We start from the raw sequence: 21,579 nt of genomic DNA on the forward strand, positions 1-21,579 counted from the left end.
CAGATGGCACTAAGAGGCTTTTGCATCTGAACTCTTCAACCAATGTTGAGCCGAATTCTGACCCCCGCCAAATTATCACCTCCCTAGTATTGGTAGGTTATGTGTTGAGGAGGGGTTAGGATTAAGAAATCAGGTAGCGACTTCAACGAGGGGGATAATAATTTGGCAGGGAGCAAAAATTCGGCACAACACTAGTTTCTAGAAATCAGACTGAGACACCTAGAATATGCCTGCATTCATAGGCGCAGATTTATTTTTCTGTCGGTGGGTGCCCAGCTCAATCCCAACCCCAAATACATTACCAATGAACCATAACCATATTTGAAATAACCAAACAAAACCAACCAAACAAACACACTTTCTTTCCAAGTGAGACGCTGATATACCTGATGATCAGTAGCGGTTCACTAAATAAAATAATTTAATAAATACCTGTTTACAATAAGCACTTAACTGAGCACGAGATTTGAGAGAGTGTGCGAGTTTTACATATTTGAGAGTTTTGTGCGAGTGTGAAGGAGACTCATGCTCGCACATTACATGGATGTGCTCTACACATTTATCATTATATTACAACGCCATAAAAACTGTCTCAACTGAACTATAAAAGCGAAAATAAAGTCATGTCTGAAAGCTGCAATTTTTTTTTACTATATTCAAAAATGAATGGAGAGTATCCTGTATTTTGGCGCCTATGCCTGCATTAATCACAATTTTAGGTCATGTAATCACTTTATTCAAAATATCCACCGTGACAGTGTTCATTTATGTCACTATCGAATGTTGTTGTTGACTAAAACAAAAATGATTGAAACTAGATTTCATTCATTCAAATAATGCTGAAATAAAACAAATATTAGATGAAAAACTTAAACATAAGAAATTTAGAAACGTAGCCTTGACAACTAACTAAAACTGACACTAAAATAAATAGAAAGATTAAGAAAAACGAATTGAAAATATAAAAATAAAAGCTAAATTCAAAATATTAATAAATACTATTATAGCGTAAATAGTGGTTTAAAATGTTAATTTCCAGAGACATCTTGAATATAAAATATCTGATAAATGATAAATAAGAAAATGATTGTGCATTTTTTTTTCATTCTGTATTTTCCCATATTGCCTCAAGCTGTTTTGTGTTTATGTTTATGAATGAAAATGTGTGTGAGTGGGAGTCTAGTAGTCTAGAGCACAGATCAACGCCACACCCTGTTTGATCCAGTGCCCCTGGGTACGATCTGTGGGCAGCTCAACTGCAATTACATAGTTGGTTGAGTGCCCGGTGGTAGAGAGAGTTCCTGTGGAAGAAAAACAAAACTTTTCAGATCTTTGTGGTAAAACACAAACCAAATTCCCACATAAATCACAATGACTAGACAGGATGTATAATAATGAAAGATTGTGGCAAGTTTCACAAAGAAATGCAAAATTGCTCACCAGCACGAGTAAGCGTTTTGTAAATAGGACACACGTAGATTCCAGATAGAGGGGGTTTGCGGTTGGGAACGGGTACCATCCAGATAACAGCCATCTCCGTGTAGAGCTCTTTGGGACGGGATTCAGCAAGCTGGCCCATCTCTGCATCCCAACGTGCCCCTTCCAGAAACAGACCGTGGATGAAGCAGCCGATGTCGGGCCTCTCAGTCAGCTCTGCTACTGTTTCCTTCATAACCTAAAAGAGAGTTCAAAAGGAAATCAGACAAAAAGAATGATCAAGACGTATGGTTCTTATAAAAATATACACACCATGCTGTTTAGATATGCAAGAGAACGTTCTATTCCAATGTTTGACCTTCTCAGGTATACTGTACTTCTCTTAATGGTCTATCAAATATCAAGCTTGCTTTGAGAGCTTAATATGGAAACATAGTTAAGGCTTCAAATTGCATTACACAGAATTTAATGCAAGAAGGCCTTGCTGTTGAAAGCAGATTATGCACCTTAAAGTCAAATGCAATGGTGTCAATGGAAACCACAGAGCCACGGGCAAAGTTCTGCAGGGTTCCTGTGAGAAAAGCCTGGGGGAAGAAGAACCCACTGATCCAGAATACAGCAGGAATGCCATCTGAGATCCAGTTCTGCAAAAAGCTTATCCGCTGGACTAGATCTGACACCCAGGAGGCCAACGGCTTAAGAGACGGATATGCCTGGGAAAATATCAAAAGAAGAATTTTATTTTAGCTGTGTCCCATTAAAATATTTCAAATAAGTCCTAAGCCTAAATAATCATAGCACTAACTCTGATTTCAGTTACATGCACAAGAGCATTTGCGTAATCTGTACATAGCAACAAAAATGATCATTCCACAAATTCTGTGTATGTCTTGCATGGTTAACATTTGGGAGATTCTTGCCTTGGCCTTCCATATTTCTGGAACAGCATTGATGAACAGACTGTTAGACATCAGCTCCAGTTCAGATGACATAACCACCAAACCCTTCAAAGCCTTCACCAGATCACTGAGACTCTGGGAAATCACTGATAGCAACTTGTTATATCTGTGAGGGTGATAGAGAGGTGCATTTTTAGCCTTCTTAGTGACAAAGTGGATTGTTTTCAAAATGCACACGGCTGTTTAAAAATGTTTTTGAAAGCAGTCTCATTTATTTGATTAAAGATAAAGTAGTAAAAAAAAGTAGTATTGTAAAATATTATTACAATTCAAAATAACTTTTTAATACATTTAAATACAGTAAAAATACAGCACAGTAAAAACAAATGTTATTAAAATGTAAAATAACTGTTTTCTATGAATATACTGTCAAATGTATTTTATTCCTGTGATGCAGAGCTGAAATTTCAGCATCATTACTCCAGTCTTCAGTGTCACATGATCCTTCAGAAATCATTCTAATATGCTGAATTGCTGCTCAAGAAACATTTCTTGTCATCATCAGGGCTTGACATTAACATCCGCCAACCAGCCAAATGCGTGTGGATTTAAGCAGTGGCATGTAACGCAGTCGATTTGTTGATACATATTGATACTGAAATATTTGAAATGGTTCCAATACACATTTTTTTGCAGAATAGATGCACGATACCAACTGCGCTTTCCTGCTCTCTCATCTCTCCGACAGTCCCATTTGTCACTCGTTTTATTTGCTTCGTTTTCACTGCTTATTACACTTAAACAGTCAAATACACACAAAATAATGTCATAATTGGCGAGTATTCAGGTAAACATAGTCAGTTATGTTTTAAAGGTGCTAAAGAGGATGTTTTGTTTTATACATTTTTGTAATATTACTTGAAACTGTCTTTACTAACTGATAAAAGACTATTTATTAGGTGCACTGAAAGGAATAATATTAATATACATCATCTGTGCACGAGGTAGGGCCTCAGAAACATCAGCCAATCGTTTATGCGATCATCGCTTAAACGATTGGCCCTCTGGCTTGTCAATCACTGCCGTGATGTTCCTTGTGAGAGACGTGCGCGGATTGGCCCTCTGGCTTGTCAATCACTGTCATGACGTTCCTTGTGAGAGACGAGCGTGGCTGCGCGCTCCAGTAACTTTCCACACTCCACAGGCGCTGCATGCAATGTTTTTGCAACTGCAGAATATGAGTTAACTGCGGTGAGTCCGACATAATGAATCCACTAACACGACACAGCGAATGCCGGTGGTAAACAAACACTCGTGTTCCAATACGAGTGCATGAGTTTTGGGAGGTGTTCCCTTGAAATGAGCTGTGAAGGAGGGGGGTTGTTCTTACGCATGCGCTCATTTCAAAAATTCAGTAACAGTCTTTGGTTTCTCAGTCGACGAAAAGATCCTCTTTAGCACCTTTAAGTGAACGTAAACCGTTGAGATAGAAAATGCATGTGTAACAGTATAATGGATCTGTGAGCCAGATCTTAAAGTGTCAGCAGCCTAATAAATGTAAGTTAATATTAAAAATATCTATACGGCAGTTTTTCCCCATGGTATCGATGTCAAAATTGTGACCAGTGAAAATGGTGAGTGGCTAGTAACTCTGGAAAAGCACCAGCCACAGTGGCTGGAGAGCAAAAAAGTTAATGTCAAGCCCTGATTATCTATGTTGAAAACAGTTGCTGCTTAATATTTTTGTGGAAACTGTGATACATTTTTTTCAGGATTTTTTGATGAATAGAATGTTGAAAAGAACAGCATTTATTTGAAATGTGTATTTTTTGTAACATTATAAATATGTCTTTACTGTCACTTTTGATTAATTTACTGCATCCTTGCTGAATAAAAGTATTAATTTCTTTTTAAAAAAATCACACTGAACCCAAACTTTTGTATGGCAGTGTATATTTAAAGGTCATTGCATATCATTTATACATTAATTATGCACATTTTAAAAACCTACCTTATAACCTCCTGAACTAGGACAGTGTTCATAGATTCTTCATACATCACTGGGTATTTATTCATGACCTCCTGCACATTAATGAGATTAGGAATCTTCTCCACAATCCCCTCCACTATTTCCTCTATTATCTTGATGTGTAGAAGAGAAAAGAAAGTGTGCATTAAACCTAAATAGCATATGCATTTTATATTATCATTTTACATCACAGGTTGCAAGAAAAATCCATAATTGCAGTCGCTGCGTTAATCGCCACACTGCTTTACATTTAAAAACACATGGATACTTTTAAAAAGAAAATGCATTGTTTTTAAAATGTTTAAATAAAACATTTGAACAGTAGTGTACACATATATACAGTATTTTATGCATATAGACACATACCTCCTCTCTGGACTTGCCTCCACCAGCTGCTACTCTGGGCTGAAGCTTCACTAAAGTTCCCAGCAGTGCAAATGTCTCATTTTGTGCAAAGCTGATGTTGGCGTTGTCATGGAGGCCAAAGATCTCCGGTGAGTCATTTATTGGTAGACCACGAAAGTATGTCAAATAACCCTGCACCAAAAAAAAAACAAAAAAAAATTGATGTACTGCATAACTTTAAGCACAACAGAATACGAGACTGTGCTGAACTGTGAGCCTGTGGAGAGAGAAGCTTCTTTTACACTGATCTGAGATCAGCTTTATTGTTTTTAAATAATACTTTAGGTTGAGTTTACATTAAGAGACATGAGTTCTGGACCTTGACATTATTCTCAGTGTTGATTTGTCTGTATTCTCCAGAAGGAGAGTAAATGTGTTCAAGGCCCAAAACAGCAGGGCAGTAGAAATCCTCCAGGATGTTTAGGATGCAACGGCGATCCCAGTTGTCCGTCACACGACCCCCATAGTTTATTTCTCCTGCAGTATACTTTAGAACCTGAACAGAAAGAGATAAACAAAACCAGGAATAGTGAGAGTAGCTTCCTTTTATACATATTAAAAATATAAACACTACCTAATACATGTTTAGATGTTCTGTAACTGCTTATAATGGCTCATGTTAGTTACCAAATATATGCCTAATCAGCTATGAAAGTGTGCAAAGGAAGAAAAATACTCTGCAGAGAGACATGAAACTGTGTGTGGGGGTGGGTAGCAAGAGAACGTCTGGTTTTGCCTTGTATGGGATGTCCTGATACTCATCCAGGAACATTTTCAGCTGGCTTATGCAGATGTGCAGGTCCCCATCCGTAAACTCATATGGAATGTTAAATCCTAGTGGGCCGAATTTCCTGCGCTCAATGGCATTCCCATGGAAAAGGCACAGAGACAGGAGGAGAGCCTTAAACTCGGCTGCCTGCCAAAATAAAGAAAGACACAGAGAGAAAGAGACAGAGTAAATAAGAAATCTATTCAGTAATAAATATAAATAATAATAATATATTGTATTTTAGATTTACATATATGTATACTTTTGTAAACTACTGTACAAACTACTGTACAATATGGGGCACTGGGGCCCTAACATACACAGATACTGTCATGATCACCAGTGAGAGTGCCCTATCAGCCACTAGAGGGCACTCCATCTTGGACTCTTGTTTTCACCCCTTGGACTACAATACCCATACTCACTCTTGGACTCATTATCCCACTCATTGCACTCAGCTGTTTTGTGTTTGTTATCAGTGTCTGTCTATTTAGTCTCAGTTGTTTCTGTCCTTGGTTGTGGTTTGTTGTATTTTGTTACGTGCACTTTGTTTCTCTGGCTTTTTGTATTGGACTGTTTTTGTGGAGTTTAACCTTTGCCTGTGTTCTGGATTACATGCTTGGAGTCTCCTGTAATAAACATCGCTGCACTTGGATCTTACCATCTTGTTCTTGTGTGCACCGTGACAGAACAAACCACCGCTATGCAAGGATCCAGCAGCAGGAGACTCCGGTCATCCGTGGGGGCTGAGGAGGCTCAGGCCCTTTTGGCAACTCTCCGCCAGAGGAGAATGGGAGTGCGGGCATTCGTCCAGAAGTTCTGGTCACGGGCGGAGGGGTATGGTCTCTCTGATACGGTCCTCAAAGACACAATTAATAACTGTCTGGATAAACCTCTGCCGCAGTGGGAGATGGAGCTGGTAAGGGGGTTAAACTTTTGGAATTTCTCCAATTACCTGCATCTGCGTGGGAATGGGCCGCTTCGACTACCTCCAGCACCCGCTCCAGCCCGTGTGCCCGCTCCAGCCCGTGTGTCCTTTCCAAGGCCTGCTCCAGCCCATGAGTGCGTCCCAGCCCGTGAATCCGCTTCAGAGGCTTCAGAGGAGGTTGGCACTGAGTCTCCGCTTCCCACATCTAAAAGGAGGAAGAGGAGGAGGAAGGCTTCCATCCCCCAAGACCCGGAGGCCTCTCCAGAGCTCGCTCCAGTCAGTGAATCCACTCCAGAGCCCGCTTCAGTTAGTGAGTCCACTACAGAGCCTGCTCCAGTCAGTGAGTCCGCTCCAGTCAGTGAGTCCGCTCCAGTCAGTGAGTCCGCTCCAGTCAGTGAGTCCGCTCCAGTCAGTGAGTCCGCTCCAGTCAGTGAGTCCGCTCCAGTCAGTGAGTCCGCTCCAGTCAGTGAGTCCGCTCCAGTCAGTGAGTCCGCTCCAGTCAGTGAGTCCGCTCCAGTCAGTGAGTCCCCTACAGAGCCCGCTCCAGCCAGTGAGCCCACTACAGAGCCCGCTCCAGCCAGTGAGTCCACTACAGAGCCCGCTCCAGCCTGTGAGCCCGTTCCAGCCAGTGAGTCCACTCCAGAGCCCGCTCCAGCCAGTGAGTCCGCTCCAGCCAGTGAGTCCGCTCCAGCCAGTGAGTCCGCTCCAGTCAGTGAGTCCGCTCCAGCCAGTGAGTCCGCTCCAGTCAGTGAGTCCGCTCCAGTCAGTGAGTCCGCTCCAGTCAGTGAGTCCGCTCCAGTCAGTGAGTCCGCTCCAGTCAGTGAGTCCCCTACAGAGCCCGCTCCAGCCAGTGAGCCCACTACAGAGCCCGCTCCAGCCAGTGAGTCCACTACAGAGCCCGCTCCAGCCTGTGAGCCCGTTCCAGCCAGTGAGTCCACTCCAGAGCCCGCTCCAGTCAGTGAGTCCGCTCCAGTCAGTGAGTCCGCTCCAGCCAGTGAGTCCCCTACAGAGCCCGCTCCAGCCTGTGAGCCCGTTCCAGCCAGTGAGTCCACTCCAGAGCCCGCTCCAGCCAGTGAGTCCGCTCCAGCCAGTGAGTCCGCTCCAGCCAGTGAGTCCGCTCCAGCCAGTGAGTCCGCTCCAGCCAGTGAGTCCGCTCCAGCCAGTGAGTCCGCTCCAGCCAGTGAGTCCGCTCCAGCCAGTGAGTCCGCTCCAGCCAGTGAGTCCGCTCCAGCCAGTGAGTCCGCTCCAGCCAGTGAGTCCGCTCCAGCCAGTGAGTCCGCTCCAGCCAGTGAGTCCACTCCAGAGCCCGCTCTAGCCAGTGAGTCCACTCCAGTCCCGCATGCTCTCCCTGTCAGTCCCGTGATGGCCAGGAGGTCTGTCTTCACTTTTTATATTTTGGCTGTCTTGCGTGCCTGGAGGATGCACTCAGAACAGCCCGAGCCCGCTCCAGCCAGTGAGTCCGCTCCAGAGCCCGCTCCAGCCAGTGAGTCCGTTCCAGAGCCCGCTCCAGCCAGTGAGTCCGTTCCAGAGCCCGCTCCAGCCAGTGAGTCCACTCCAGAGCCCGCTCCAGTCAGTGAATCCACTCCAGAGCCCGCTTCAGTTAGTGAGTCCACTCCAGCCAGTGAGCCCGCTCCAGCCAGTGAGCCCGCTCCAGCCAGTGAGCCCGCTCCAGCCAGTGAGCCCGCTCCAGCCAGTGAGCCCGCTCCAGCCAGTGAGCCCGCTCCAGCCAGTGAGCCCGCTCCAGCACGGCATGCTCTCCCTATCAGTCCGGTGATGGCTAAGAGGGCTGTCCTCACGTTCTATGTTTTGGCGGTCTTGCGTGCCTGGAGGATGCTCCCAGAGCAGCCCCAGCCTGAGCACGCTGCCGTCCCAGAGCAGCCCCAGCCTGAGCACGCTGCCGTCCCAGAGCAGCCCCAGCCTGAGCACGCTGCCGTCCCAGAGCAGCCCCAGCCTGAGCACGCTGCCGTCCCAGAGCAGCCCCAGCCTGAGCACGCTGCCGTCCCAGAGCAGCCCCAGCCTGAGCACGCTGCCGTCCCAGAGCAGCCCCAGCCTGAGCACGCTGCCGTCCCAGAGCAGCCCCAGCCTGAGCACGCTGCCGTCCCAGAGCAGCCCCAGCCTGAGCACGCTGCCGTCCCAGAGCAGCCCCAGCCTGAGCACGCTGCCGTCCCAGAGCAGCCCCAGCCTGAGCACGCTGCCGTCCCAGAGCAGCCCCAGCCTGAGCACGCTGCCGTCCCAGAGCAGCCCCAGCCTGAGCACGCTGCCGTCCCAGAGCAGCCCCAGCCTGAGCACGCTGCCGTCCCAGAGCAGCCCCAGCCTGAGCACGCTGCCGTCCCAGAGCAGCCCCAGCCTGAGCACGCTGCCGTCCCAGAGCAGCCCCAGCCTGAGCACGTTGCCGTCCCAGAGCAGTTCCAGTCTGAGCCCGCTGCCGTCCTTGAGTCCTCCGCTCTCCCTGATACGGCCACGGAGGCCGTCATCGAGCTGTCCGCTCTCCCTGATACGGCCACGGAGGCCGTCACCGAGCTGCCCGCTCTCCCTGATATGGCCACGAAGCACCCTTGGCCAGCCCTGCCGCCGCCGTCCAAGCCTACTGCCCTGCCGCCGTCCAAGCCTTCTGCCCTGCCGCCACCGCCCAGATCTTCTGTCCTGCCGCCGTCATCCAAGCCCTCTGCCCTGCCGCCGCCGCCCAGGCTTTCTGCCCTGCCGCCACTGCCCAGGCCGTCTGAACCGTTGGAACCAGCCTGGTCAGTTCCTCCAGCGCCACCCTGGCAATCAGCCAGGATTCCAGACCCTCTGGAACCAGCCTGGTCAGTTCCTCCAGCGCCACCCTGGCACTCAGCCAGGACTCCAGAACCACTGGAACCAGCCTGGTCAGTTCCTCCAGCACCACCCTGGCTATCAGTTGGGCACCCTGGAGCTGGCCCACCATCCCTCCCCCTGATCCTCCTCCTGTCCACCTCCCTCCTGAGTTTTTGTGTTTTTGTTTTGTCTGGTGGAGCGTCTGGTAGCCGCTCCTTTGAGGGGGGGTAATGTCATGATCACCAGTGAGAGTGCCCTATCAGCCACTAGAGGGCACTCCATCTTGGACTCTTGTTTTCACCCCTTGGACTACAATACCCATACTCACTCTTGGACTCATTATCCCACTCATTGCACTCAGCTGTTTTGTGTTTGTTATCAGTGTCTGTCTATTTAGTCTCAGTTGTTTCTGTCCTTGGTTGTGGTTTGTTGTATTTTGTTACGTGCACTTTGTTTCTCTGGCTTTTTGTATTGGACTGTTTTTGTGGAGTTTAACCTTTGCCTGTGTTCTGGATTACATGCTTGGAGTCTCCTGTAATAAACATCGCTGCACTTGGATCTTACCATCTTGTTCTTGTGTGCACCGTGACAGATACAGTGTCTTAGTCCATGTTTTGCTGAACACACTTCATGAAAACACATATAAAAGCCCTTAAAAGGCTATTAAAATGTATGCATTGTAAGCAAGTACTGCCTTTGCAGAAGGATGCATTAAACAGATCAAAAGACTTTTATAATGTTACAAAAGGTTACTTTTTTAAAGGTGCTAAAGAGGATCTTTTCGTCGACTGAGAAACCAAAGACTGTTACTGAGTTTTTTAAATGAGCGTATGCGTAAGAACAACCCCCCTCCTTTCGAGGGAACGACTCCCAAAACTCGTGCACGAGTATTGGAAAACACGAGTGTTTACCACCGGCATTCGCTGTGTCGTGTTAGTGGATTCATTATTTCGGACTCACCGCAGGTAACTCATAATCTGCAGTTGTTATTCCTGTCTCCTGACAAAAACATTGCATGCAGCGCCTCTGGAGTGTGGAAAGTTACTGGAGCGTGCAGCCGTGCTCATCTCTCACAAGGAACGTCATGGCAGTGATTGACAAGCCAGAGAGCCAATCCGCGCACGTCTCTCACAAGGAATGTCACGGCAGTGATTGACAAGCCAGAGGGCCAATCGTTTACGCGATGATCGCGTAAACGATTAGCCGATGTTTTTAAGGCCCTACCTCGTGCACAGATGATGTATATTAATTTTATTCCTTTCAGTGCACCTAATAAATAGTCTTTTATCAGTTAGTGAAGATAGTTTCAAGTAATATTGCAAAAATGTATAAAACAAAACATCCTCTTTAGCACCTTTAAGTGAATGCTGTTCTTTTGAGCAAAATATTTCTCTGTTTACTGTTTATTTTTGATCAAATAAATACAGCCTTTTTGAGCAAAAGAGACTTCTTTAAAAAACATTTTAAAAATCATCCAGACCGCAAACTTTTGAAACGGTACATTTGCTATAATCACAATTAAATATGATATTGTATTTATCTCAAGTTGGGTTTTTCTGAAGAAACATGTGCTTCTTTTCAACAGGAACCTTAGTGCATGAAGAGATGAAATCATCAGTGAGGCTGGCGTAGGTCCTCAGAAGATTGGCTTTAATGCCTCGTGGTGGTTCTATCGTCATCTTGGAGCCATTCTGCAGAATGGACACTGGGAACTTGTTGCTGGGCAGACTAGTGAGCCAAAGACGGAAGTCCCGATGGACCTATGGTGCAAACAGGTTTTTCAATATATTTAAAAAGTCTTACTTTTGAAAATCCAGTAAATAAAGTTCTTCACAAACAGTCTATAAAAACTGAAATAGTCAGGTGTGTCAAACTTTGTCAGAATCGATGTTCTCAATAAGTCTCTCTAGAGATGGCATCCAGCTGGGAGCGAGGTGGCAGTTCTGAAAGAAGACCCATTTTCCTTTCTCCATGGCACTGCGCATCATGGTCTCAGCACTGGGGCCCTAACATACAACAAATGCTTTTAGCCTAATATAGTCAATATACTCAAATATACACAGATACAGTGTCTTAGTCCATGTTTTGCTGAAAACACTTCATGAAAATACATATAAAAGCCCTTAAAAGGCTATTAAAATGTATGCAATGTAGGAAAGCACTGCCTTTGCTCTAAAGACATAAACCTTAAGTTTACATCGTTAAGATATTAGTGTAATGTTGAATATATATGTAAAACAGTTGGTGTGAGCCTGTAGGTCAGGTATGTCACAGTTCTTATAGGTGACAGAGAACATTGCAGCAATTCAGAAACTTTAAATAGGAACATAATTAGCACTAGGGTGGGAAGTCATCTTTTATTAGTGTTCGTCTACTGCAAAAAATGTATGGAGAGTATCTTAGGCTCAAGGTCTCAAAGGTGTGGACACTTTGAACTGACTAAAATGGCATGTAGGACATATTAAAGACAATCTAGTCAGAGGCTACAACTGTGATATCAGTTTGTGCATATGTAGTTCTACTGTATGTTCTGACCTGGCCTTGCCCAAGGGAGATGGCGTTCATCTTTTTTGAAAACTTCATGACCTCTGCAAACTTATAGAGGTCAGCAGCAGGGTCGGTACCAGGAGAAAGCACAAAAATGAGAGCGGTGGACGGAGACGACTCTTTAAACACCACAGACAGGTCCGATGTCTGAGAGGCAAGAGAAACATGGTGAAATGAGTGAAATGACAAATAATGACCAAAACAGTGAGTCATAGAGAAACACATTATTAGTATGACTCAAAAATATGCAAATACCTGCTAAAGGGTGAATTAAAATTGTGTCTTTAACCTCTGTTTATTTAACATTCTAATGTGAAGTTCTTACATAAGCAGTGTGTTGTTTTATTGTTCCATCAATATCAAAATGCTATTCGATAACTTATGTTATTATCTGATTATATGAGTGAGGTGTATATGAAGCATGTGTGTGGGTACCTGGGGTTCGATGAAACTCTGACCCAGCTGTGAAGCCACAAAGTCCTGCAGGCCGTGAGTAAGCCGGTCAGCTCTCAGACAGCGCAGAACCAGCAGCTTCTGAAACGAGTCTAAGTTGCTGTCCAACTCACCTGGAAGAGGCTCCCTGTTCACATACATACACATATGCATATAAACTGAGAATCTAAAACTGTCATGCACTAAAACAATACCGTTTACAACCTTTAATAGGGCTTGCATGTGCGTTTGTGGCTACCTGTGTGGCTGGTTGCTGTCAAATATACTCTTGAAGGCTGATTCATGTTTGGAGAAACTCTCTGGCAGGTTACTGAAAGTGGGCAGGGCGCTCAGTGCCAATATGTCCTGCCAGGCTCTCATGGACAGCCAGTTTGGAGCAGGATTAGGAGCCTGCTGCTGGGGCCGGCCCCCAGATAACATGTATCGCCACTCAGCCTGTACACACAAGGACATTTATATATAAATGGGTCATATCCAGATACAAGTCCCTAAGATATCTCTATACTTTATTATTTCTTCATCATTACAAACATTGACATGACAACACAGTGTTGACTGTACATTTGCCTCTAGCGCAGCACAATCAAATAAGCCTCCTGGATTTATACTGTAGTAGAATAAACATTAGCATTATTAACAGAAGCTTGAGCGATAAAGATCACAAGAAAATGGAGACAGAATTCAATTAATGAACTTTTTTTAAATGTCCTTGTGCGGTCTCTGATAATCTCTGATAAACATTTTCTGTAAATATTTGCTGGAAAGTAAAAAGGTTGAGATAGAGATGAAAGAGAGAGGAAGAGAGCGAGCCTTTTTTAATCCTGTTTTTTTTTTTTTATCTCGCTAACCATATCAATCTTGCCGTCATTCATCAGGATTCTGGCACACAGGAGGAAGGCAAACATCAGCTTGTGTTTCTCAAAAAGGCTACGACAGACGTTACTGTACAAGCTGAAGGTGAAGAACTCATTAATGTTGAAAATACGCTCCTTCACTGTCTCTGTGGGGAGAGAAGCCAAGATAGTTAGTTAAACAGTTAGTTAACATATAAAAGAATTTATATCTTCTATTAACTGTTACTCTAAAATTCTTATAAGATGTCTAAAACATGTGGCTGGGGCCCATTTGAGGGCATCAAGATGACTTGAAATAATACAAAACAAGCATTAAAATGAGCGAACACAACTAAAAAAATCAAGATAAAATCAAGATATTTCTTATTTCAATTCAAGAAAAACCAGGGTTCTCACGGTCATGGAAAACCTGGAGGTATCAGACACCCTAATTTTAAAAGTGTAATTACTAGACCTGGAAATGTCATGTAAATTAATATTTTATTCATTTGCATGACTTTTTTTGTAGTTCAAGTTCAAAAATATTTTATAAGGTAGAAACACTGGTAGCACTATATTTTAAGGCGATTTACATGCAGTTACACGTTACTACACTTTATTACACATTACTATAGTAATAACAGTAAATTATGCATAATTACAAGTTAACTACCCTAAACCAAACCTCTATAGCAAGTAAATGTAATTAATTAATATTACTCAGTACTTATTTGAGTACAATGTAACTACATCACCTTAAAATGAAGTAACTGAAATTCTATTTTTTATATATATATATATATATATATATATATATAAATCCTTATACTTAATACTTATCTAGTAAATGGGGGACCTTGAGTCAAAAAGGTCAAGAACCAATGGCTTAAAAAAACTGAAAAGAAGAAAATCTGGCAGGTTCTTCAGTGCATAGGGTCAGAAATAAGAGTGCATGTTCTCTACCTGCTCGCTTTGAGTTGGCAATGCCACCCATGAAAATACCCAGGAACCACTCCAGAGAGTATTGGTACATGGGGTCCACGTTTGACAGATCTGACACACAGAAAAAGAGGATCTGAGCTCTGACAGCCACTGGGACATATTCCAGACGTGTGGCGTCAATGTCCCTCTCAGTCGCCTCCGCTGCAGTCACTTTAGCCTAGTGGTTTGGAAATTTGAAAAATCACTTTTTAGATACTATTAACATCTACTGTAAAAGTATCTTATTAAATAGAAGGCACATTTAGCCTTTTAAGCAAGGAAGACACAAGCATTTTTTTCAGACATACCTGAATTTCTTCAGCTTTGACTTTGGAGGCTGCAAGCACTCTTATCAGTTCCTCGTCATCAACAGGGTTTCCCTCTGAAGAGCTCAGTCGGAACAGGATCTGATCTTCTATCTCCTTTAATTCCTGTTTCATTTGTGCATTACTCACAATGAGTTGGTTCTTCGCCCCTTCCAGATCGGGTCTCTCTTCAGCTACGAGACACCCTAGTAGCTGATCCTCTAGCCCACTGCATTAACACACACAAAAACGTGAAATTCAGGATCTACCTCACAACCTAGAAGCCTTCATTATGTTTATGTCTGAAGAAATGTAAGAGCAGCACCTGGGTGAGAGGGTGAAATTAATGAGAGTGACTTTAGTAGAGATCTCGGGTGAGTAATGTGGGTTGGGCAGCTTAGTGGTAATGTACATCTTGAAGTCGTCATGATAGTGAATGACACTGTCTCCGAGCTTTAGAACTGTGTTGCCTTCATGGGTATATGTCTGTGGAGCATACACACAAGAAAATCAGTTTACACTGAAGGCAGCTAAGAAATACCTAAACAATATTGATCGTTGAACACTTTAAAAATAATGCTAGTCTCAGAATGTTGTTCATGTGGTAGCTATAGCAGTTTTTGAGCTTTATTTTATTATTAATTCACACAAAACATTTATGTGTATTGTGTACCTGTCGTAGGAGCACAGGGTCCAGAGCAGGGTCTAGATCCTCCCCGACGTTCTCCAGCAAGCAAGGCTTTCCAAAGCGGATAGCATTTTCTAAACTACGCAGGAAGTCCCGGTCACTCAACTTCATCACATCCAATCTGTTATCGCGTTCCTGCGGAAACAGAACAGAACAAAGACCATGAGAAAACACTGATTGGGGTAAATGACAGACACAACAATTTAAAAGTTTGGGAAAAGTAAGATTTAAAAAAAAGCAAGAAATGAATACTTTTACTCAGCAAGAATGCATTGAACTGATCAAAAGTGAAAGTAAAGACATTTATAATATTATAAAAGATTATAAAATAAATGTTTTTTTTCTAACTTTCTACTCAAAGAATACTAAAAAAAAAGAATACTAAAAAAAATCAGTTTCCACAAAAAGTAGCACAACTGTTTTCAACATTAATAATAATAAGAGCACCAAATCAGCATATTAGAATGATTTCAGAAGGATCATGTGGCAGAAGACTGGAGTAATGGCTGCAGTAATACATATTAAAATATATTAAAATAGAAAGCAGTTATTTTAAATTGTAATTATATTTCACAATATTACTGTTTTTACTGACTCAAAACTTTGAACGCCAGTGCAATTTTCAGCTAGTTAAAATATTATTATTAGGTAAAAAATATTTGAATATAATTCTTACCATGTTCTTAATCCATTTGTTGGCCTGTCCCTGCGGATCGATGAACAGAGGCCAGCGCTGAGAGTACTGTGCGATTACTCCATTCTCCACAGAGAGACTATCCTTGGGCAGGCCTGCAATCTACACAAAATGACACACGAAAATATATAAATGAACTTAATAAACATAATATAAGAGCATTTAATTTTAGTATATACATTTTATGTCCATGCACAGCACTTAAGTACATGTACAATGTTGTACAATAAGTGCAATGTTGTACATATGTGTTGGTCTCTAACCTGCCAGGAGCGGATCTTGACTTTGTCTCCTAGTGTGCTGATCAGGTTGGGCTGTTCTGTGTGAGGAACTGTCAGTTCTTTAAAACCCCTAAGCCACTCCTCAGCCATAGCTGAACGATACTCTCCCTGCAAAAATCATACATGTTTACATCCACTCTCTATGGCCGAATCTCACAATTAGATTTCTGCCTTATGGTAATGAGAGGATTATAAAATATAGAAGAGAAAACAGAATTTCCTGTTTATTTCTTTTGATTTTGGGGTGAAATATGACCTGGACATGTTCTTAACAGTTTTTGTAATCAAACACCCTCATAATTAACTTTAAACATTCAAACATCACTCTACCCAGCATATATTTTCTCTACCCCAAACACTCACAGTGAAGGGTCCAAGGTAAGCTATGTATCCTGCAGCAAGCAGCACATCTCCTGCCACGTTATTCACCATGTACTCCAGCTGCTGTACTGTCTCTCTCCAGCGCACCTTCTCATCAGCCAGACCACCAATCAGCTGCCACACACAACAACATCCTGTGTCTGAACCTCCATGTGCTCAATATAAACTTCGACAAAACATATTCAATGGTCATAAATTATATTCAGAAAAGCAGAAGACAGGTACTGTTGCAAACCAGACTGCTATGTTGAAGAGGCAAGTTTGACAGGCCAATATTACAATAAGTTGAATGGGAAAATTAGACAGGTGAGATGGTTTTTCTCCACTCACTTTATCTGCACGGATCAATCTCTTCTCACACAGCTGACATTTGGCGTCTAGCTCATCTCTCTTCCTCAAGCATTCATGATACTTAGCCTGCAGGGTGGCAATGCCCTCCTCTACAGCTGCTAGTTTCTCCTTAGCCTCATTCAGAATCTGCTGTGTTACAGCCAGATCCTCCTGAGCTTCCTGCAAGGCTTGCTGTTCACACACACACAAAGAAACATTAAATGTTAAAACATTAATATGATTAGTAAAATAAGACTTATTTTTGGTCTGTTCACAACAACAACATGTTTGTAAGCATTAGGCTGAAATGAACAGCTTTAGGCAGAAAAGTGCTAAAAAAAAATTGCATACAAAAAGACACAGGCATATAAAATCAAATATACACAAATCAAGCATGTACATTTGATGAGATCTTAGCTAAAGAATCAAGGAATCAAGTTCCTACCCGTTTGGGCTCTACAGCTCTGGACACAAAATGGTACAAATGCATCGCTCGCACCCACTGACAGATGGAAGTACAGGCTTTGGACACCTTGGCGATTGAGTCAGGCTGGAACTCTGGGTTGTCAATGTAAGGCTGCACTTGTTTGATCACCGCGTCTGGGATGTTGTCCTGTGTGAAGAAGATAAGAGCTTGGTAATGGATATTATTTACTATGGACTAAAATGTTATAATTAATTATTCTAATAAATATTTTAACTTTGTGCTGAAAAAAAAAAAAAAAAATGCAAATACACTACCATTCAAATGTTTGGGGTCGGTAAGAAGTCTCTTATGTTCACCAACGCTGCATTTATTTGATAAAAAATTAGTAAAAACTAATGTGAAATATTACAATTAAAATTTTAATATTATTACAGTGTTTTAATATATATTAGTGGTTCAACGGATAACAAAACTCACGGTTCGGATCATATCATGGTTATTATGTCACGGATCGGATCATTTTTCGGATCAGCACAAAAAAAAAGGGGGGGGGTAACTTTCCATTTATTACTTAGCCCACTTTAACAACTCCAATATGACAGCAGAAACTACTAGCCTAATACATTATTAAAGGCAAGTGAACAGACTGTAAAAAGAACCAATAGCCTACTGTACACCAATTACAAGCATAGATATACAACAAAAAGTTACAAATAAAGTATAAGGTCTAAATGTAGAATTAATTTTCATATACAGAAATGTAATAATTAAATGTAAAATGACACTGTTCACTGTATGAATTTAATATAGATTAACAGACAACAGCAGGTATTAATAGGTTGCTGTCACTTTAAGAGTAAGACCCCATGCACGCACAGATCCGATAGATACCAACGCTGAACATAAGAATACTTCACCAACGCTGAACATAAGAATACTTGCCGAGAGAGGTATTTTGATTGACATAATGCGTGTATGTGTCCATCCAAATGCACTGAGGACATGAAAGAGGTATCAATTTGGAGTTATATATATATATATATATATATATATATATATATATATATATATATATATATATATTTTAATATATATTAAAATGTAATTTATTCCTGTGATGGCAAAGCTGATTTTTTTAGCAGCTCCGGTCTCCAGTGTCACATGATTCTTCAGAAATCATTCTAATATTCTGAATTGGTTATTAATGCTGAAAACTATGCTAATTAATATTTTCGTGGAACTAATTTCTCTTTTATAAAGTTAATAATAACCGAATTTATTTGAAATAGAAATAATACATTTTCTGAATATGTTTTTTTCTTAAAAACTTCTCTGACCCCAACTTTTGAATGGCATTGTATGTACTTCAAAATACCACCAACAACAACAACAAATCAACATCTCTCAATAGCAACATAGCAAATGGTAAACAAAAAGGACACTCTTATAGAACTCATACAAAATCTTCAACTTACCTTGTCATATTTGAACAGACCCTCCAGAAACTTTCCTGGATCTTGCAGTAGGGCCTTTCCTGCATCCCAATAGTCATCAACCTTCTCTCCGAGTTTCTCTCCTGCAACTTTCTTAGGTTTGATACCCTTCAGGATGCAGACAGCTTCTATAACCAGCTTCACTCCTTGAGGAGGCCTCTGCAGAGCCCTCACCTGTATATCAATCAAACACACACTCCTCTCCTTGTGAGATGGCATGATCTAAACATTTGCTGTGTATGGACAGATGTTAACAGAAAATATGATGTTTGGACCTCAACGACATCATTCTTTTTCAGGGACTGCAGGCTAGCGAGGGCGGCGTCCAGGGCAGGAAGTGCTTCATTCAGATCTTTCTGAGCATCGTCAGCAATGGCCTGTGCCACACGAGCCTTTTCAGTGGCTTTAGCCTCCTCAGCCTGCACGGCTATACGGGTCTCCTCAGCTACCACTGTGTCTTCCTACACAAACACATTCCCCAGGCAAAAAAATTCAAGATTTAGTTTTATTCCTCCATGTTTGTATTCATACATTTTTTTTATTTTTGATCATTTTATTCACTTTTATTTTCTCCATAGTGACCACAGTGTCCTTGGCTGCCTCCTCCAGCTGAGGCCTCATCATCTCCAATTCTTCCTGCATCTTGGCCACATCCTCTGCTGTACTCAACAACTACACACACACACAAACAATCATAAAACACTTTTGTAAATTATGTACAGTAGAATGAATAGTATAGAAAAGAACTGATGTCCCCCAAATCACCTTGTCCAGGCCAGTTTTCATTCGCTGTCGAGCGCTGTGTAGCTCCTGCTTCTTCTGGCCAATCAGAGATGAGAATATGCTGAGGAGCTCCAGGTAACTCTTGGGAGTGACATAGTTGTAGCGGGAAAGTTCAGCCAGGTACTGCTCACACTTCCTGGACACCATTTGATGGATCTCAACACACATCAGTGCCTGTACAGAGAAACAGCACTCTGTTATACACTGCATACATTTACACACATATATCACACACTTTTCCTTACCAGGCTTTGGATGGTCGTAGGGCTGGCCTCCAGTTCTGGAAGCTCATTTAGGAAAGATGTTGCTACAGACTGTAGTGCCTCCTGTGGCCAGGCACTGAACCAGTCAATGGTGCAGCAGTTAACCAGTGAGGGGAACTGCCTAAGGCGAGCCCGGAACACTTCCCCTACTGGACTGTAGATGGAGACAGAGAACAGAGGTCCTGAGCCTCAGTTTCCAAATGTATGTTTCAAGCTATATCTCAGTGCTGAAACTGAATGGGAAATCTTTCTAACAACAACATTTACACTGCACTAATCTTACACTGGAATTCTGAATTTTGCACTCAGCAGTTTTGTACAGTGTATTTGTAGCAGTGAAATATAAATAGAGGTATTGATATAAAGATAAACCTCATGCAGAGAACAGTGTGGATGTTGCTGCGGACTCTCTTGATGTAGGCAGCCATGAGGTTTGCTTTGGTAGGCTGCTGGCCCATGTCCTGAACCACAGGTTTCATGGCAATCAGGATGCGCTCCTGCTCCTCCGAAGTGTAAAGATTGGGCACGTCGCCTGAGTTCAGGATGTTATTCACGTCCTCCAGGAAAGATTCGCTCTTAATCTGAAAACCAGAAGACACAAAAACTGTATGTTAAAGACTTGACAGTATGCTGTTGTGTGTGTTTGCCAATGGTGAAAAAGAGTTTGTTTTATTGTTTTTTTTTTTGTGCAGAAAAATATTCTAGGAGTATTTTTTTGATAGACTGGAAAGTCCATTATCCTAAAATCCGCGAACTTCATTACACACACATGTTGAGTATCAATTGAGGCTTGCTTTTACTACTGTACTACTATTAGGGATGTGCAAATGACATTTTCAAGTTAGTAGTTAGTAGGTTGTCTTGTCAACTAATCTTAAGGGAGCCATGTATTTATATATATATATATATATATATATATATATATATATATATATATATATATATATATTTAAAACTGTTTTCTATTTTAATGTATATATATATTATATATATAATATTAATATATAATATATATAGAGCAAAGCTAAATTTTCATCAGTCATTACTCCAGTTTTCAGTGTTGCATGATCCCTCAGAAATGATTCTAATATGCTGATTAATATGCTTTAATACAACTTTAGTGAGTTTATAATCTCTAGGGATGTCCCGATCAGGTTTTTTTGCCAGGAGTCCGAGTCATTTGATTTTGAGTATCTGCCGATACCGAGTCCCGATCCGATACTTCTATAATACATCAAAAAAAGAATAAAGAAGAGCGAAAAAAAAACAGATCCAGGACGTTCCTTATTTTTTATTTAATTACAAACAGAGCACTTCTGTGAGGTAGCTTGAACAATCAAGTAATAAATAACATAAATTGTTCACTTCACTTCACTTTAGTGCAACAGTAAATATAAAAAAGGCTAATATAAAAACAAATATATTTGGTTTGATTTGGGTATGCTGCAGTCTGTGTAATAACTAAAATAATGTTTATATATATCATATTTTCTGGCTAGTTTACTTTAGTTTTTTATAATACACCATACTTTAACCCAAACTGAATAATAAAAAACAAGTTTAAATGGGTAAATCTTCTATTATTATTTTTGATTCTTAATTTTCTTTTCAGTCATACTCAAATTCTTGTTAAAACACATTAGACATGCGTATTGTGTGCATTTTGAACACTTTTTGTGTGAAATTATATTTATTTTGTCCATCAAAAGTGTGCTTTCACTTTAATTACACGTCAGCAGCGCAGCGTGTGTCTCAATCAGCTCCCTAGTTCAGTAGTTAGGGCACTGATCAGGGTATCAGCCACATTCACTTTCATTATATACTGATTCACGACCTAAAGAGCTAGGGAGCTGATTG

At 41.8% G+C, this 21,579-nt stretch overlaps 1 protein-coding gene across 5 annotated transcripts in view; it reads right to left on the bottom strand.

Annotated features, from left to right (window-relative positions):
* Positions 1 to 227: 227 nt before the first annotated feature.
* Positions 228 to 21,579, bottom strand: part of dnah1 (dynein, axonemal, heavy chain 1) — a 44,638-nt gene continuing 23,286 nt past the window's right edge. For all 5 annotated transcript variants that reach the window (XM_048172043.1, XM_048172046.1, XM_048172044.1 and 2 more), the window contains 29 exons: positions 20,095 to 20,303; positions 19,705 to 19,876; positions 19,442 to 19,633; positions 19,238 to 19,348; positions 18,952 to 19,137; positions 18,659 to 18,850; positions 17,202 to 17,369; positions 16,757 to 16,948; positions 16,409 to 16,540; positions 16,028 to 16,153; positions 15,747 to 15,866; positions 15,056 to 15,205; positions 14,708 to 14,868; positions 14,386 to 14,611; positions 14,060 to 14,255; positions 13,112 to 13,263; positions 12,502 to 12,698; positions 12,246 to 12,390; positions 11,799 to 11,957; positions 11,138 to 11,269; positions 10,853 to 11,023; positions 5,507 to 5,686; positions 5,090 to 5,266; positions 4,732 to 4,902; positions 4,348 to 4,478; positions 2,358 to 2,502; positions 1,944 to 2,150; positions 1,441 to 1,675; positions 228 to 1,301 (listed from right to left, as the gene is read on the bottom strand). In XM_048172043.1, coding sequence (XP_048028000.1) covers positions 1,180 to 1,301; positions 1,441 to 1,675; positions 1,944 to 2,150; positions 2,358 to 2,502; positions 4,348 to 4,478; positions 4,732 to 4,902; positions 5,090 to 5,266; positions 5,507 to 5,686; positions 10,853 to 11,023; positions 11,138 to 11,269; positions 11,799 to 11,957; positions 12,246 to 12,390; positions 12,502 to 12,698; positions 13,112 to 13,263; positions 14,060 to 14,255; positions 14,386 to 14,611; positions 14,708 to 14,868; positions 15,056 to 15,205; positions 15,747 to 15,866; positions 16,028 to 16,153; positions 16,409 to 16,540; positions 16,757 to 16,948; positions 17,202 to 17,369; positions 18,659 to 18,850; positions 18,952 to 19,137; positions 19,238 to 19,348; positions 19,442 to 19,633; positions 19,705 to 19,876; positions 20,095 to 20,303 — 4,857 coding nt within the window. In that variant the 3' untranslated portion in view covers positions 228 to 1,179. The remainder of the gene's footprint in view (positions 1,302 to 1,440; positions 1,676 to 1,943; positions 2,151 to 2,357; positions 2,503 to 4,347; positions 4,479 to 4,731; positions 4,903 to 5,089; positions 5,267 to 5,506; positions 5,687 to 10,852; positions 11,024 to 11,137; positions 11,270 to 11,798; positions 11,958 to 12,245; positions 12,391 to 12,501; positions 12,699 to 13,111; positions 13,264 to 14,059; positions 14,256 to 14,385; positions 14,612 to 14,707; positions 14,869 to 15,055; positions 15,206 to 15,746; positions 15,867 to 16,027; positions 16,154 to 16,408; positions 16,541 to 16,756; positions 16,949 to 17,201; positions 17,370 to 18,658; positions 18,851 to 18,951; positions 19,138 to 19,237; positions 19,349 to 19,441; positions 19,634 to 19,704; positions 19,877 to 20,094; positions 20,304 to 21,579) is intronic.

Source organism: Megalobrama amblycephala, linkage group LG21 (assembly GCF_018812025.1).
Source record: "Megalobrama amblycephala isolate DHTTF-2021 linkage group LG21, ASM1881202v1, whole genome shotgun sequence".
In the NCBI taxonomy this organism is placed as follows: Eukaryota; Metazoa; Chordata; class Actinopteri; order Cypriniformes; family Xenocyprididae; genus Megalobrama; species Megalobrama amblycephala.